Here is a 16062-nt window from a genome sequence, read left to right as displayed (position 1 = left end):
AACACTATACAACACAAAACAGACACTGTACAAAATAAATATATAATTGTGCTTTGATCCTTTATTCAAACTCTTGGCGTTTGGATTCTGCCATTTGGTAAACCAAAGATAATAAATAACAAGTAGATGGAAGTCATGACATATTGATAAGCATTAGACATTATAAACAAGTGGACCGGCAACATGTTTTCAACACGGACCGCTCGTCTCACTCAACCGTAGTTCATATTAAGACACAGCCGTAGAAAAATAAATCTACCCCCCAACCCCCCCCCCCAAAAAATTGTAAAAACCAAAAAGTCTAACAAAAAGCATATGCTCAATGGTTCTGGGAGTGAAGTATGTCATGTCTATAAGGCCTCCTAGACAGAAGCTCTGACAACAGCACACTGCGAACGAGTGGCTAGAATATGGCACCGTAGCGGAGACTGACAAAACGTCAGTTTGACAAGAGACACGAGGGACCTACTGGATGTGTAATAACACAACAGTCTCTCGCAATCATGATTGTGGTACAAAACAGGATTTCTGAAATACAGTATAAAGTGAGAGAAAAAAAGTCCCCAAATGTAACTTTCCTTTATTTATGATTCAATTCATCCCAAGGTGCATTTGGTTCTGGGTTCCACTTCATCCACAACCCAGATGTACAGAAGTTTCTCATCTCGTGTTTCCCCACACCAGAGATAATCAATCAGAAACATTGAATGCAGGAAAGATTAAGAAACCATCTTGTAGGGGAAGATGTTGTTTTAACATCGTTGGAGAGAGTGAGGTTGTCTTCTCTGAGTTGGCAGGGGACGGTGGATGTCTTGTGTTAAAACGCTGCATCCCAATTATCTACCCTTTTCTCTAGAGCCCCACTAGCCCTCATCCTTCTCAGAGGACATTGACCCCTGGCTCTGGGCTGACCCTCTCCTCCCTTCTACTCCTCACTCCAGGTCCTGCAGGTTGATGGTGCTTCCTGTGAACTGGGAGTTGTCCGAGCCATTGTCATCCTCTGTCAAAGCAGGAGGTTCCTGAGGAAAGGCAGAAAGAAATGACTCCTTTACTTCTATGTTAACTACAGTAAACAAACACACCTCAATCACTGACATTCAAATTCCTTTCATTTTAAAACATTTGGCATTTGATACTTTTAGCTGCAACAGCATCAGCTACTCTTAATGGGGTCCACATGAAACATGACATTATTAGTCATGAACTGAAAAACATACATTTAAAACATCACAGCCTACATATCAGTATATACACACACACACACAACATTTAGGTCTAATACATAGTACAGTGCAAATTACAAGATATATAAAAATGGCTGTCTCTTCACAGCCCCCTTTGTGCAGTAAGGTGTTCTTTTACCTGTTTTGTTTTTAACCTCTCTGGGCTAGGCGGGACGAATTCGTCCCACCTACGTAACAGCCACTTGCAGCCTGTGGCGCGATTTTCAAAACCTTAAAAATCCTATTACTTCAATTTCTCAAACATATGACTATTTTACAGCTATTTAAAGACAAGACTCTCGTTAATCTAACCACACTGTCCGATTTCAAAAAGGCTTTACAACGAAAGCAAAACATTAGATTATGTCAGCAGAGTACCAAGCCAGAAATAATCAGACACCCATTTTTCAAGCCAGCATATAATGTCACCAAAGCCCAGAAGACAGCTAAATGCAGCACTCACCTTTGATGATCTTCATCAGATGACAACCCTAGGACATTATGTTATACAATACATGCATGTTTTGTTCAATCAAGTTCATATTTATATCAAAAACCAGCTTTTTACATTAGCATGTGACGTTCAGAACTAGCATACCCCCCGCAAACTTCCGGGGAATTCGCTAACATTTTACTAAATTACTCACGATAAACGTTCACAAAAAGTATAATTATTTTAAGAATTATAGATACAGACCTCCTCTATGCACTCGATATGTCCGATTTTAAAATAGCTTTTTGGTGAAAGCACATTTTGCAATATTCTAAGTACATAGCCCAGGCATCACGGGCTCGCTATTTAGACACCCGGCAAGTTTAGCACTCACCATAATCATATTTACTATTATAAAAGTTTGATTACCTTTTGTTGTCTTCGTCAGAATGCACACCCAGGACTGCTACTTCAATAACAAATGTTGGTTTGGTCCAAAATAATCCATCGTTATATCCGAATAGCGGCGTTTTGTTGTGCGTTCCAGACACTATCCGAAATAGTAAAGAAGTGTCGCGCGCATGGCGCAATTCGTGACAATAAAATTCTAAATATTCCATTACCGTACTTCGAAGCATGTCAACCGCTGTTTAAAATCAATTTTTACGCCATTTTTCTCGTAGAAAAGCGATAATATTCCGACAGGGAATCTCCTTTTCGGCAAACAGAGGAAAAAAAATCACAAAGGCGGGGGCGGTCGGGTCACGCGCATAAGCCCAGAGTCCCTTGATCGGCGACTTGAGAAAGGCGATAATGTGTTTCAGCCTGGGGCTGGAATGACGACATTCTGTTTTTTCCCGGGCTCTGAGCGCCTATGGACGACGTGGGAAGTGTCACGTTAGAGCAGAGATCCTTAGTAAATGATAGAGATGGAAAAGAAGTTCAAGAAATGGTCAGACAGGCCACTTCCTGTAAAGGAATCTCTCAGGTTTTGACCTGCCATTTGAGTTCTGTTATACTCACAGACACCATTCAAACAGTTTTAGAAACTTTAGGGTGTTTTCTATCCATATGTAATAAGTATATGCATATTCTAGTTACTGGGTAGGAGTGGTAACCAGATTAAATCGGGTATGTTTTTTATCCAGCCGTGTCAATACTGCCCCCTAGCCCTAACAGGTTAACTGGTTTTATTGCTAACTTGAGTTACCTGGGGTGGCAGAGTTCCATGTAGTCATGGCTCCATTTAATACTGCGCTTTTCCCAGCCTCTGTTGTGGACTTGCAGACAGTGAAGGGACCTCTGGTTGCATGTCTTGTGTTGTAGCGATGAGTGTCCGAACTGTGTGCCAACTGCTTGAACAGACAGTTCGGTACCTTCAACAAATCAATACCTCGCACAAAGACCCATAGTGACACAGTCAATCTCTCAACTTTGAGCCAGGAGAGACTGACATGCATGTTACTGACACCTTCTCGAGTCTATATGTTTGGACCATGACAGCTTGCTATCTATGGTTACACCCAGCAGTTTAATCTCAACTTGCTCAATCGCCACATTATTCAATAGCTCTAAACGAGGTTCAGCGTTGAGTGAGTGACTTGTCCCAAAAATGATGCTTTTAGTACGAGATATTTAGAACCAGCCTATTGCTAGTTACACATTCCAAAACTGACTGTGTTGAGCGTCTCCGTGTCTTACTGTTGCAGCCGACGTGTATACCGTTTGAGTTGTCAGCGCACACACACACACACACACACACACACACACACACACACACACACACACACACCACACACACACACAGGCTTTATTCAAGGTCAGCGGAAGGTCATTTGTACTGCCCTGCAGAACACCACACAACTGAATTTGCATGAGAGGCTTAGATTAACAAAGACCCTGTGTTCTACTAGATAAGTAACTCTCAATCCATAATAAGGCAGAGGATGCAAAATCCATAACACCTACATTTTTTAAACAATAGGTTATGATCAATGACATCGAAAGCTGCACTGAAGTCTAACAAAACAGCTCCCACAATCGCCTTACTATCAATTTCTTTCAGCCAATTAGGAGTCATTTTTGTCAGTGCCGAGCATGTTGAGTGCCCTTCCCGATAAGCATGCTGAAAGTCTGTTCTCTGTAAAATAACTATTTCATCAAACAATTTTTTCAAAAAGTTTGCTAAGCATTTGTAACAGACTGATTGTCAGCTGTTTGGACCATTAAAGGGTGCTCTTCTATTTTTATGTAGCAGAATTTGCCTTCCACCAGGTCTGAAGGCACACACTGTCTTCAAAGATGTGGCAAACAGGATTCACAATCAATTCCGCTACCAACCTGAGCAATTTACCATCCAGATTGTTGGTACCAGGTGGTTTGTCCTTATTGAGTCCCACTTTGTGGAACTCAAAACTACAATGCTTGTCTTTCATTATTTGGTCTATTATGCATGAATATAAAGGCTCAGCATTTGATTTTTGCATGTCATACCTAAGTCTGCTAATCTTGTCAACAAAAAAGCTATTAAAATGGTTGGCAACAAGCCATCTGCCTCAATGAATAATGGAGCAGTTGGATTTTTTGCCTAGAATGGAATTGAATGTACTCCAGAGCTTTTTACTATCATTCATCTTTGTTCCATAGTATAGTTTCTTCTTTTTTGTTTAGTTACATGATTTCTGATTTTACTGTATGTTTGCCAGTCAGCTGTGTTGTCAGACTTGTAGTGCCATCGGAAAGTATTTAGACCGTGACTTTTTCCACATTTTGTTACATTACAGCCTTATTCAAAAATGTATTAAAATCATTTCTCCCCCCTCAATCTACACACAATACCCCATAATAACAAAGCAAAGACATTTTTGCAAATATATTTAAAAAAAATTAAAAAATCCCAAGTATTCAGACCCTTTACTCAGTACTTTGTTGAAGCACCTTTGGCAGCGATTGCGTTGCTGCACAGCTATTTTCAGGTCTCTCCAGAGATGTTTGATCAGGTTCAAGTCCGGGCTCTGGCTGGGCCACTCAAGGACATTCAAAGACTTGTTCCGAAGCCACTCCTGTGTTGTCTTGGCTGTGTGCTGAGGGTCATTGTCCTGTAGGAAGATGAACCTTCGCCCCAGTCTGAGGTCCTACGCACTCTGGAGCAGGATTTCATCAAGGATCTCTGTACTTTGCCCTGTTAATCTTTTCCCCTCGATCCTGACTAGTCTCCCAGTCCCTACCGCTGAAAAACATTCCCACAGCATGATGATGCCACCACCATGCTTCACCGTAGGATGGTGCCAGGTTTCCTCCAGACGTGCCCTTTGGCATTCAGGCCAAAGAGATCAATCTTGGTTTCATCAGACCAGCGAATCTAGTTTCTCATGGTCAGAGTCTTTTAGGTGCCTTTTGGCAAACTCCAAGTGGGCTGTCATGTGTCTTTTACTGAGGACTGGCCACTACCATAAAGGCCTAATAGGTGTGGTGCTGCAGAGATGATTGTCCTTCTGGAAGGTTCTCCCATCTCCACAGAGGAACTCTAGAAATCTGTCAGTGTAACCATTGGGTTCTTGGTCACCTCCCTGACCAAGGCCATTCTCACCCGTTTGCTCAGTTTGGCCGGGCGGCCAGCTCTAGGAAGAGTCTTGGTGGTTCCAAATTTCTTCCATTTAAGAATGATGGAGGCCACTGTGTTTTCTTCAATGCTTCAAACATATTTTGGTACCCTTCCCCAAATCTGTGCCTCGACACAATCCTGTGTCGGAGTTCTACGGACAATTCCTTTGACCTCAAGGCTTGGATTTTGCTCTGACATGCACTGTCAACTGTGGGGCCTTTTATAGTGATGGTTCGGATTTCTAAACTTTAAATATTATTAGTCATTAGCTATGCTAGAGACATGAGGTGTGCCATAGTCTACACCAGAAGTTAATGGGTATCTGTAGGAGGAATGCATATAATCAATGCAATTAAGCTTGGAATGTACTGAGTGTAGGGAAAACAATCACGTGGCAGCACTGATAAGGGGAGAGAGCCATGGATTAGTGATGAAGGGGGTCGAGGTGAGGTCACATTAAGGGAGAAGGAACAATTTATTGCCTGTATCTCTTTATTTTCTGCCTAGCAATAAAGATGCAATGTTTAGCGAGAGTTTTAGACAGTAGCCAATAGGCTATTTGGGCATAATGTAGGCCTACCAACAAAACCAATGGAGCAAATCCCATAACCTTTTCATATGGAAATAGCTTTTGATTTCTATGATATAGCCTACAGTAGCCTGTATGTGGTGTTCAATGCAGGCCTACATTGCATGAGGCTTAAAAAAGTTTTTACATTATAAAGGGGTTGACATTAATTCATGATTTTGTACTTGGTCTGTAACACCATTGGCCAAATAGGTGACTGTAAATTGCATTCTATTGTGTTGTATGATGCAAGAAACCACTTTACAAAATACAAGTAATTATTATTACCATGCAGAGAATTAGACAATGTAGGCTACCTCTCTGCCTATTGGCTTATTCAAGCCTGTCTAAAAATACAACACCGCACCTTCAATTAAGACTTAAGCTTTTATCCTGACTGGCATTTCAAAGACAGCTTGAAATGTAGCCTACACGTTTTGTGCTTTTCCAGGAAGCAGCAACTCCCCATTGCTGACCTATACTTATCCATTACTGGGTTAATAACTCGCTAATTAGCAAAGAATATCAACAAATGTGCACATGTTAAACTCTGCGCTCCGAACTGCTCTGAAAAGCCCATTCACTCACGGGTGATTGAATGACCGCTTGTGGGCTACGCCAACAGAATTCTACTCTGTTGCGCTCTGGCCCTGTAACAAAAATCAGACCCAATCATGCAAAGTTAGATTTGTTGCATTGAAAAGGGGCTGATATAATGTTGATTCAATCACAGAAAAAAACCTTGATCTATATAGTGGAAACTAACGGGGCAAACTCAGTGAAGCTAAATCTCTTGCATCTGGCATTTCTGCTGCGCAGCAGTCTCGGAGGAAGTGAGTGGCCGCGCACGCGCGCTGCTTAGATGGACATTGCCTCAGACTGCGACAATTTGGCTGCACAGTCATTGGCATTTTGGTTTTTTTGAAAAACCGAGCCACAAATAAAACGTATTACTAATTCCATGTGCAAAAAAAGCCCACCTGTAGGATGTTGACGGGCAGGTCCACGGTGAGTTGGGAGTGGGAGCTGGAGGGCTGGGAGCTCAGCTGGAAGGCTAGATCCCCGTCGCTGGGAGGGTCATCCTTACACACACACACACACACACACACACACACACACACACACACACACACACACACACACACACACACACACTTTAAATAATTCATTTGAATCCACAAATCACATTAAAAAGGATTCAAACATTCCAATGGTCATGCATGGACACACTCGTATATTTTATTTTGGTCTGTAATACATGCCTTCCTCATCAGCACTCGTCTGTGCCTTATAAAAAAAAAAATAATAATTGGGATAGCATTGCAAATGTCCTGGTAGGAGAACCTTCTCACCTGCAAGAGTTGGATCTGCACATACTGGGCCCCGGTGACAGGGTCACGGATAGTCAGCCCCCCATTTGCAGCTGCAGAACCTTCACCAAAACGGGCGCTTGTGGGAACCAATGGCGCTGAGGAACTGCTGGCCTTCCCGCCTTTACTCTTCCTCTGACCCAATCCTGAGCTCCCTGTAACAAGAAAGGATTAAATAGTTCAAACTATTACTACTAGGAGCTAAATCATGTGAGACTAGTACCGTATCTTTAATGATGCTCTTCCTCTACAACAGATAAAACAGGAGCATAATCATATGAGAGGTTCCTATGATGCTCTTTTTTTTACGTCTATGAATAAAAATGAGCCCAATTGTGAGTGGAGTGTGGGCTATAAATTTACCTGAGCAGGCGGTGGGGCCTCTCTGTTTCCTCTTCTTGGCCAGCTGGATAGCTCTGTAGTCAGTCCGCGCTGAGCCACTACTTTCCTACAAGACAGATGGGAAAAACGTGACACACGAAACAACTGCCGTGACTCGGAACATGTATAGAAACGAGGACATATAAACATCTCATCTCAACTGAATGTCAAATTAAGGGAAAATACAGTTATTTGAATTTCATTCTAGTAGAGTAGAGCGTTAGTTAGTAAGCCACTCACCAGGAAGGAGCAGGGCGAGACTGCCGAGCTGTGGCTGAGCTCAGACTCTTTCTGTGGGCTGAACGTGCAGCTGCTGCCGTGGCCTGGGAACACAAACTGGGTCAGCACCTTTCCCCCCTCCTGCTGCCCCAGCACCTCCACACAGCCCAAGAGAGGCCCGCTGCCACCCCTGCTCCCTCCAGCCTCAGTCACCTTAGAGGGGGACGAGAGGAGCTTGGGCCCAGGGGGCGCAGCCAGGGGTGAGGGCTCGGCAGCCAGTGTGCTGGAGGAACTGAGTGTGTGTGTGAGTGTATGGTGGTCTGTGGTCGATGTGGCGGCCTGCATGGTGAGGGCTGTGAGGGAGCTGAGGGCCTCGGGGGTGACCGTCTGCACGTCGTCCAGGTTGAGTGTGCCCTGCGGGGGGAGGACTCCCCCAACCGTCCCCTCCAGGTGGCCCATGTCCGCCCCTGCCGCCAGGATGAGCGGGTCCACGGAGGCTTTGGCCATGGTAGCGCCGTGCCCGGATGTGCCCAGGGTGGTGCCAACCGAGGCTGGGTCGATGGTGAGGATGCCCGAGCTGACCAGGGACAAGTCCATGGCGAAGGAGCTTGCTGGCCCTGTGCTGCCCACAGGCACCCCGATCCCGTGGGTGTTGGGCGCAGGACCCCCAAGCACAGCAGAAAACAGGGAGCTGAGGTCCAGGTTGGCAAGCTGGTCGCTTCCGGTGACCCCCGAACCAGTTCCTGTGGCAGTGGCGCCGCTGACCAGCTCGCTGCTGGGGGTCAGCGTGGGTGTGGCCTCCAGCTGGCTCAGAACTTCTGATTGGAGGAAAGACACAGTCATTACACAGGCAGTGGGGGTGTTTGAGCATGTGTTTCTTAACCTGTTGGGGCTAGGGGGCAGTATTTTCACGGCTGGATAAAAAAAACGTACCCGATTTAATCTGGTTACTAATCCTACCCAGTAACTAGAATATGCATATACTTATTATATATGGATAGAAAACACCCTAAAGTTTCTAAAACTGTTTGAATGGTGTCTGTGAGTATAACAGAACTCATTTGGCAGGCAAAACCCTGAGACATTTTCTGACAGGAAGTGGATACCTGATGTGTTGAATTACCTTTAAGCCTATGCCATTGAAACACACAGGGGCTGATTAATGTTTTGGCACTTCCTATTGCTTCCACTAGATGTCACCAGCCTTTACAAAGTGTTTTGACTCTTCTACTATGAGATCTGACCGAACAAGAGCCTTGGAACGGTGATGGCCGATTAGACTCTGGCGCGCGAGGTCATGTTGGGTACCCTCGTTCCAATACGTTTTAAAAGAGAATGCATTCGTCCACCTTGAATATAATTCATGTTCTGGTTAAAAAAGGCACTAATGATTTATGCTATACAACGTTTGACATGTTTGAACGAACGTAAATATATTTTTTCCCCTCGTTCATGAAGTGAAGTCCGGCGGGCTTAGATCATGTGCTAACAACACGGAGCTTTTTGGACATAAATGATGAGCTTTTTTGAACAAAACTACATTCGTTATGGACCTGGGATTCCTGGAAGTGACATCTGATGAAGAGAATCAAAGGTAATGGATTATTTACATAGTATTTTCGATCTCTCCAACATGGCCGTTTGTCTGTATCGCAAAGCGTATTTTTCTGGGCGCAGTGCTCAGATTATTGCAAAGTGTGATTTCCCAGTAAGGTTATTTTTAAATCTGGCAAGTCGATTGCGTTCAAGAGATGTAAATCTATAATTCTTTAAATGACAATATAATATTTTACCAATGTTTTCTAATTTTAATTATTTAATTTGTGGTGCTGACTTGACTGCCGGTTATTGAAGGGAAACGATTTCCTGAACATCAACGCCATAGTAAAACGCTGTTTTTGGATATAAATATGAACTTGATAGAACTAAAAATGCATGCATTGTCTAACAATGTCCTAGGAGTGTCATCTGATGGAGATTGTCAAAGGTTAGTGCATCATTTTAGCTGGTTTTATGGTTTTGGTGACGCCTGTCTTTGAATTGACAAAACATTACACACAGCTATTGTCAATGTACTCTCCTAACATAATCTAACTTTATGCTTTCGCCGTAAAACCTTTTTGAAATCGGACAACGTGGTTAGATTAAGGAGATATTTATCTTTCAAAGGGTGTAAGATAGTTGTATGTTTGAAAAATTTGAATTTTGACATTTATTTGGTTTCAAATTTTCCGCTCTTGAAATGCACCTGCTGTTGATAGGGTGCACCACGGGTGGCACGCTAGCGTCCCACATAGCCCCAAGAGGTTAAGGAACAGAGTATGTGTGTGATCCGTACCGGGGCTGAGGTGGTGGTGTTTGAGCATGTGGCTCTTGAGGCTACTGCGGGAGGAGAAGTGCTTGCTGCAGTTGGCCACAGGGCAACACGTCCTCAGGCTGCCCGCGTCTTGCTTGTGCTTCTTCGAGTGGATATACAGGCTGCTCCGTGCTGAAAACTTGGCACTGCAGCCTACACAGGCACATACACGTAAGACATTTATCAGAGGCCCTTTAGAAAGAGCAGCATATCCAACTATCAACCAAAAGTGGTTCAGTCCAAAAATACTTTAAAAAGGGGAAATTAATGTTTTGATTAACCCTACATGGATAAAAGGACGAGGCCAACAGTAAGAAAACAAGGCCCGTATTCATAAAGCGTCTCAGAATAGACCATAGCAGTGATGAACTAGGATCGGGCCTCCCCTGTCCATGTCGGCTAATCTTATTCACCATGGCAAACGCTGATCCTAGATTATCTCATGATGACACCTACCGTCTACGTGGCACTCAAAGGGCTTGGTGCCCAGGTGGGTAATGCTGTGGCCCTTGAGGTGCTCTGCCCGGGTGAAGGACTTGCCACAGCCCTCCTCTGGGCAGGTGAAGCGCCTGTCGTCGTCATGCTTCCTGAAATAAGAGGGCGGGGGGGGATGGTGGGGTCTATGTGGTCCAAGGTTCAATTCTTTCGTCATATGTATACAAATATAATGAAATGCTTACTCCTATGGCTCAGGGAGTTTGAGCTATGGGTTTGCTGGCATTCCAGAAAGGAACACACAAAACTGGATGTGTTTTGTAATGGCAAGATGCTTTGGATAAAAAACTTATGATAAATTACCTTTTTATTATTACTGCATTATCAATTAGGGAAGAGTATGACTGAACTATAAATCCAACACTTTCAAACAAGAGTGACAATTCAGTAGGACGGTTATGTGAGAGGCCCTAAACTAGAAGAGAGGACCCACACCATCACAATACCTAAACAACTAAGGGATGGAAAGTTGAGTGAGGGACAGCATTAAGTTACCTTTTGTGCCTAAGTAACTTGGACATGCTGGTGAAGGACCAGCCACAGGCCTCTGAGTCGCAGATGAATGGCCTCTCGCCTAAAACCGAAAGAGGAGACTTAGCCTAGGCATGAGTAACTATACTACTGGTGAAACACAGACAACATAATATGGATTTGTGTCTGTGTTTTGATATCAATATCATACGAGCATTTATTGGTCGTGTACACAGATTTGCAGGTGTTATAGCAAGTGCAGCGAAATGCTTATGTTACTAGCTACAACAGTGCAGTAGAATATACACTATATACACAAAAGTATGTGGATACACCTTCAAAGCAGTGGATTTGGCTATTTCAGCCAGAACCGTGGTGGAAAGGTGTACAAATTCAAGCACCCAACCATTCAATCGCCATAGAAAAATATTGGCAGTAGAATGGCCATACTGAAGAGCTCAGTGGCTTTCAACGTGGCACCGTCATAGGATGACTCCTTTGTAACAAGTCAGTTCGTCAACTTCTGCCCTGCTAGAGCTGCCCCGGTAAACTGTAACTGCTGTTACTGCTCAGCCGCAAAGTGGAAGGCCACACAAGCTCACAGAACGGGACCGCCGAGTGCTGAAGAGCTTAAAAATTGTCTGTCCTCGATTGCAACACTCACTACAGAGTTCCAAACTGCCACTGGAAGCAACATCAGCACAAGAACTGTTCGTCGGGAGCTTCATAAAATGGGTTTCCATGGCCGAGCAGCCGCACACAAGCCTAAGATCACCATGCCAAATGCCAAGCGTCAGCTGGAGCAGTGGAAACGCGTACTCTGGAGTGATGAATCCCGCTTCACCATCTAGCAGTCCAACCGACGAATCTGGGTTTTGCAGATGCCAGGAGAACGCTACCTGCCTCAATGCATAGTGCCAACTGTAAAGTTTGGTAGAAGAAGAATAATGGTCTGGGGCTGTTTTTCATGGTTCGAACTAGGCCCCTTAGTTCCAGTGAAGGGAAATCAACGCTACAGCCTAGAATGACATTCCAGACTATTCTGTGCTCCAACTTTGTGGGAAGAGTTTGGGGATGGCCCTTTCCTGTTTCAGCATGTCATTGCCCCTGTGCACAAAGCAACATCCATACAGAAATGGTTTGTTGAGATCGGTGTGGAAGAACTTGACTGGCCTGCACAGAGCCCTGACCTTAACCACATCGAGCACCTTTGGGATTAATTGGCACATGGACTGCGAGCCAGGCCTAATCGCCCAACATCAGTGCCCAACCTCACTAATGCTCTTGCTGAATGGAAGCAAGTCCCTGAAGCAGTGTTCCAACATCTAGTGAAAAGCCTTCCCAGAAGAGTGGAGGCTGTTAAAGCAACAAAGGAGGGACCAACTCCATATTAATGCCCACAATATTGGAATGAGATGTTCGACAACAGGTGTCCACATACTTTTGGTCATGTAGTTTGTGTTGACAGTTTTGTTAGTCGCTTTGGATCAAAATTCATCTGTGGCAGTTTTCACTCAGCTTAGAAAAAGCGTTAAGCAACCTTAAATGTTAAAATTGAAAGTGATGTAGTATGGGAACATTTCAGGTGGATGCTACTCATGACAATGTAAAGTGCATTCAGACCTTTGTAAAAGTGTTAAGGCCATATAAAACATATCAATCACTTTGAAGTACCCGTGTGGCTGCGCATGTGGATCTTGAGGCGGCAGGCCTTGTCATAGCGCTTGTCGCAGCCCGGATAGGTGCAGGTGAACTGGCCCGTCTCGCGGAAGTGTGTGCGGTTGTGGGAGAATAGGGCACTGTAGGTGATGAAGGTCTTCTCACAGCCTGAGGACACACACACACAGAGGTTAAATACACACGCACAGAAGAAAAAAAGTTACTTCTGTGGCAATATATATGAATACACATGCATATAGACTGTTTAAAATGAATGTGAAAATGTGAGTCTCAACATCATTCTGTTACTAAGGAATTGCCCATAAAATAGTTGCAGGTAAAATGTTCAGAATGATGATTCAAGTTTCAATGTCACATGCACAAGTACAGTGAAATGCCTTTCGAGTTTACAAGGAAGGCATTTGACTGCACAAGTGCATATGACATTGAAACTTGAAACATAATTTTGAACATTCATTTCACCTGAACAACGTTCGCCTCACCTGGAAACTCGCACTTGTGCGGCCTCTCGGGTTCAAAATGGGCCCGCTGGTGATTGGTCAGCCGGGTGGCGCTGCGGAAGCGCTCACTGCAGATTTCGCACACGAAGGAGTTCTCTTGGTCGTGCTGCTTCACGTGTGCCTTCAGGTTGTAGACCGTGGTGAAGCGGCGGCCGCAGCCCTCCCACTCGCACTTGTGTGGCCGCACCTTGTCGTGAGACTGGAGGTGGCGTTTGAGCTTGTAGGAGGTGGTGAATGCCCAGCTGCAGCCCTCAAAGGTGCACTTGAAGGGCCTCTGGTCCTCAGTGTGGTTGAGAAGGTGCATCTTGACCTTTTGGCGCGCGTCGAAGGTGCTGGGGCAGCCGGGCTGGGGGCAGCGGTACGTTGTGACTAAGGCACCTTTCTTGGAGAGTCCTGAAGCACCGATGAAGCTGACAGGCTGGAAGTCGTCGTTGTCGACACAGTCGACGAAAGAATCCTCTGGGCGCAGGGACACCAAGTCACCCTCGCTTATGGCACACAGCGTCCCGCTCTCCTGCTTGATGCCTGGGCACGAGTCCAGAGAGGCGCCAAACTCTGACAATGAACAGTGGTCAGCCAGAGTCAGTTCGGAGTCGCTTGCGGACATGCCAAGCCTAGGCTCTTCGTGGTGACCAGTCCGAATAACTGCCACGTTGCTGATTTTCCCAATGGATTTGGTCCCGCTGTCATAGTTGAGAAGCACTATGTCCTCATTGTCTTTCATTCCAAGGTGTTCCTTCAAGCCGACCATTCCATCATCTTTGTGGGTGTAACCCTCTGGAGGTGCTGCTAGAGTCAGTATCCCGTTTTCTATGGTTACTATGATGCTTTGGTTGTTTATCATGATGGTTCCAGAGAAAGTCTCGTTGGCAGAGGCCCCATCTGCATTGGCGGAAGCAGAGAGGCTCGTGCCTGGGTCGGAAATGAAGTCGGAAGTGTCCATAGTGTCGCTCATTTCCACGATATAGGTGTTTTCTGAAATCAAGGCACTGCGTTCTCTAGCTTCGGGCTGAGAAAGTAATTCGTCTGCCGCGCCACTGTCAATGTTGTCAAGGTGGCCGCATATGTTATCGCCATATTCGTTTGTCAAAACAGCGTTTTCATCCTCCGTTTCATAACACATAGACTGTTTTTCATTCGGTACAGTTGCCTCACCCTCACTATTTGAACTTAATACACTACACTGGGGAGCAGTTATTTTCAAGGCCCTGCCTGCTAAATTGTTCAAATTCTCGTCTGATTCAATAAGGGCATTGGTGTTTTGAACCTCCATCGAATTACATGGAATGATTTTGGAATCTTCAGGCTTCTTACCGCTTATTGTATCTCCATCTTTGGATGGATTTCCCAGTCTGTCTTTATTTGTGTCATTTCCATCCTCTTGGATAATGTTGAAAACCACATACAATTCCTTGGTGTTTTTATTCGCGTTTACCGTGGTGTTGCTCCTGTAGGCCGCCGTGCTCTCGCTCGCCAATGACTGCAACAGGGAGGCGCCGTCTTCATGTTGCTGCCGTAAAACCGCAGTTTGCAGTTGCTGCGAATGTTCCTCTTCCCCCTCAAAGAAAGGCAACGCCATTTGCAATATGCTATCCCCACTTTCAACATCATATTTGTAACCCGTCCTCAAATCTTGTGGAGGTAGTTGTGTGTTCAGCTCCCTTTCTTTCAAAGTATTCACGTTACGGAGTCCCACACTCGCTGTTTGGGCTTGAAGAGGGCTATTATTTTTACCGTTCTGCTTGCAGACAGGCAGGCAAACACCGCTGCCATTTTCTACCAGCAGGCGAAATGGAGATGTCCTCGGCCTATTGTTGTTGTTGCTTTGCAGTTCGTGCGATTCCAAATTTTCCTCTGCTTCGTTCTCGTTCGAAATGGAGCGAGAAAGTGTCGTTGTCCTAAACTGAGACGAGCCTGTTCTACGTGGGGCGCCATGTTGATAGTAAATGTTTTGGGCATCAGAAAGCCCCTGGATTTCCATCTTGGTATCCCTGTAGCAGGCTGCAGTGCTAGAAGGCCCGCCCTTCCCACAAATGGGGAAGGCGAGCGGGTAAGCAACGCCAAAGTTGATCGTAAACCGTGGCCGGAATGAATGGATAACAAACCGATGGAATGGAACTATTTGTATCTTATTGCAAAGTTCAAAACCATTCAAACGCCCTGCGGTGCCGTAATACATACTCGTTACATTCATGTTATCATTGTATTGAATCTTTTCTGAAAGCAAAATTAGTTTTGCATTGTATGTGGTCTAAAAAAATAAATGGATTACGGGAGATTGTTATTATTGAGGACCACTAGGTGGCACTATAAGCTCATTACTGTCCAAACGATTTTACAAAGTTGAAACAATATTCTAACTTTTCAAAGGAGAACAAGACATCAAAATTACTAATTCATTCATATCTTTAAAATTAAACAAACGTTTAGTTGTCTTATATGTTTGAATGGTAACTTCTATATGCCCTTAACATTAATTCTCTAAATTACTTTGAGGTCACCTGTGCATGCAACTCTTGATAGTTTGTCTATAGGCCTCTGTATGCACACTAATATACACTTTTTGGTCAATGTACAATCAGTAATGTCATTAATATATAATGCTTTTAAATGTGTTAATTTAACTATAAATAGTGTATTTTATTTTGTATGGAAGTCTTTCAGGATTAGTAATTCACTGTAAAGCAGATTTGCATGTAGGCCTATTAAGCATACACATAAATAGCTACAGACTACAGTCCAGGCAGACATCCACCATGCAC

General features: G+C 44.4%; 1 protein-coding gene across 2 annotated transcripts; it reads right to left on the bottom strand.

Annotated features, from left to right (window-relative positions):
* Positions 1 to 41: 41 nt before the first annotated feature.
* On the bottom strand, positions 42 to 15507 carry LOC106565245 (zinc finger protein ZXDC). Of its 2 annotated transcripts, none has more exons than XM_014132139.3 (10): positions 13283 to 15507; positions 12795 to 12947; positions 11145 to 11223; positions 10611 to 10741; positions 10137 to 10307; positions 7820 to 8616; positions 7562 to 7646; positions 7181 to 7353; positions 6809 to 6910; positions 42 to 1019 (listed from the first exon to the last, which is right to left on the bottom strand). In XM_014132139.3, exons 1-10 carry the CDS (start codon positions 15492 to 15494, stop codon positions 933 to 935), a joined length of 3990 nt encoding a protein of 1329 aa, XP_013987614.1. In that variant the 5' UTR covers positions 15495 to 15507; the 3' UTR covers positions 42 to 932. The 2 variants fall into 2 exon arrangements, with proteins under 2 accessions (XP_013987614.1, XP_082815147.1); XM_082959021.1 differs by having other exon boundaries at positions 7820 to 8613; positions 13283 to 15497.
* Positions 15508 to 16062: the final 555 nt, after the last annotated feature.

Source organism: Salmo salar, chromosome 12 (genome assembly GCF_965601325.2).
Source record: "Salmo salar chromosome 12, fSalSal1, whole genome shotgun sequence".
NCBI classification, from domain to species: domain Eukaryota; kingdom Metazoa; phylum Chordata; class Actinopteri; order Salmoniformes; family Salmonidae; genus Salmo; species Salmo salar.
Note: the sequence above shows the minus strand (reverse complement) of the source record. Positions and strands in the feature narration are given on the sequence as shown.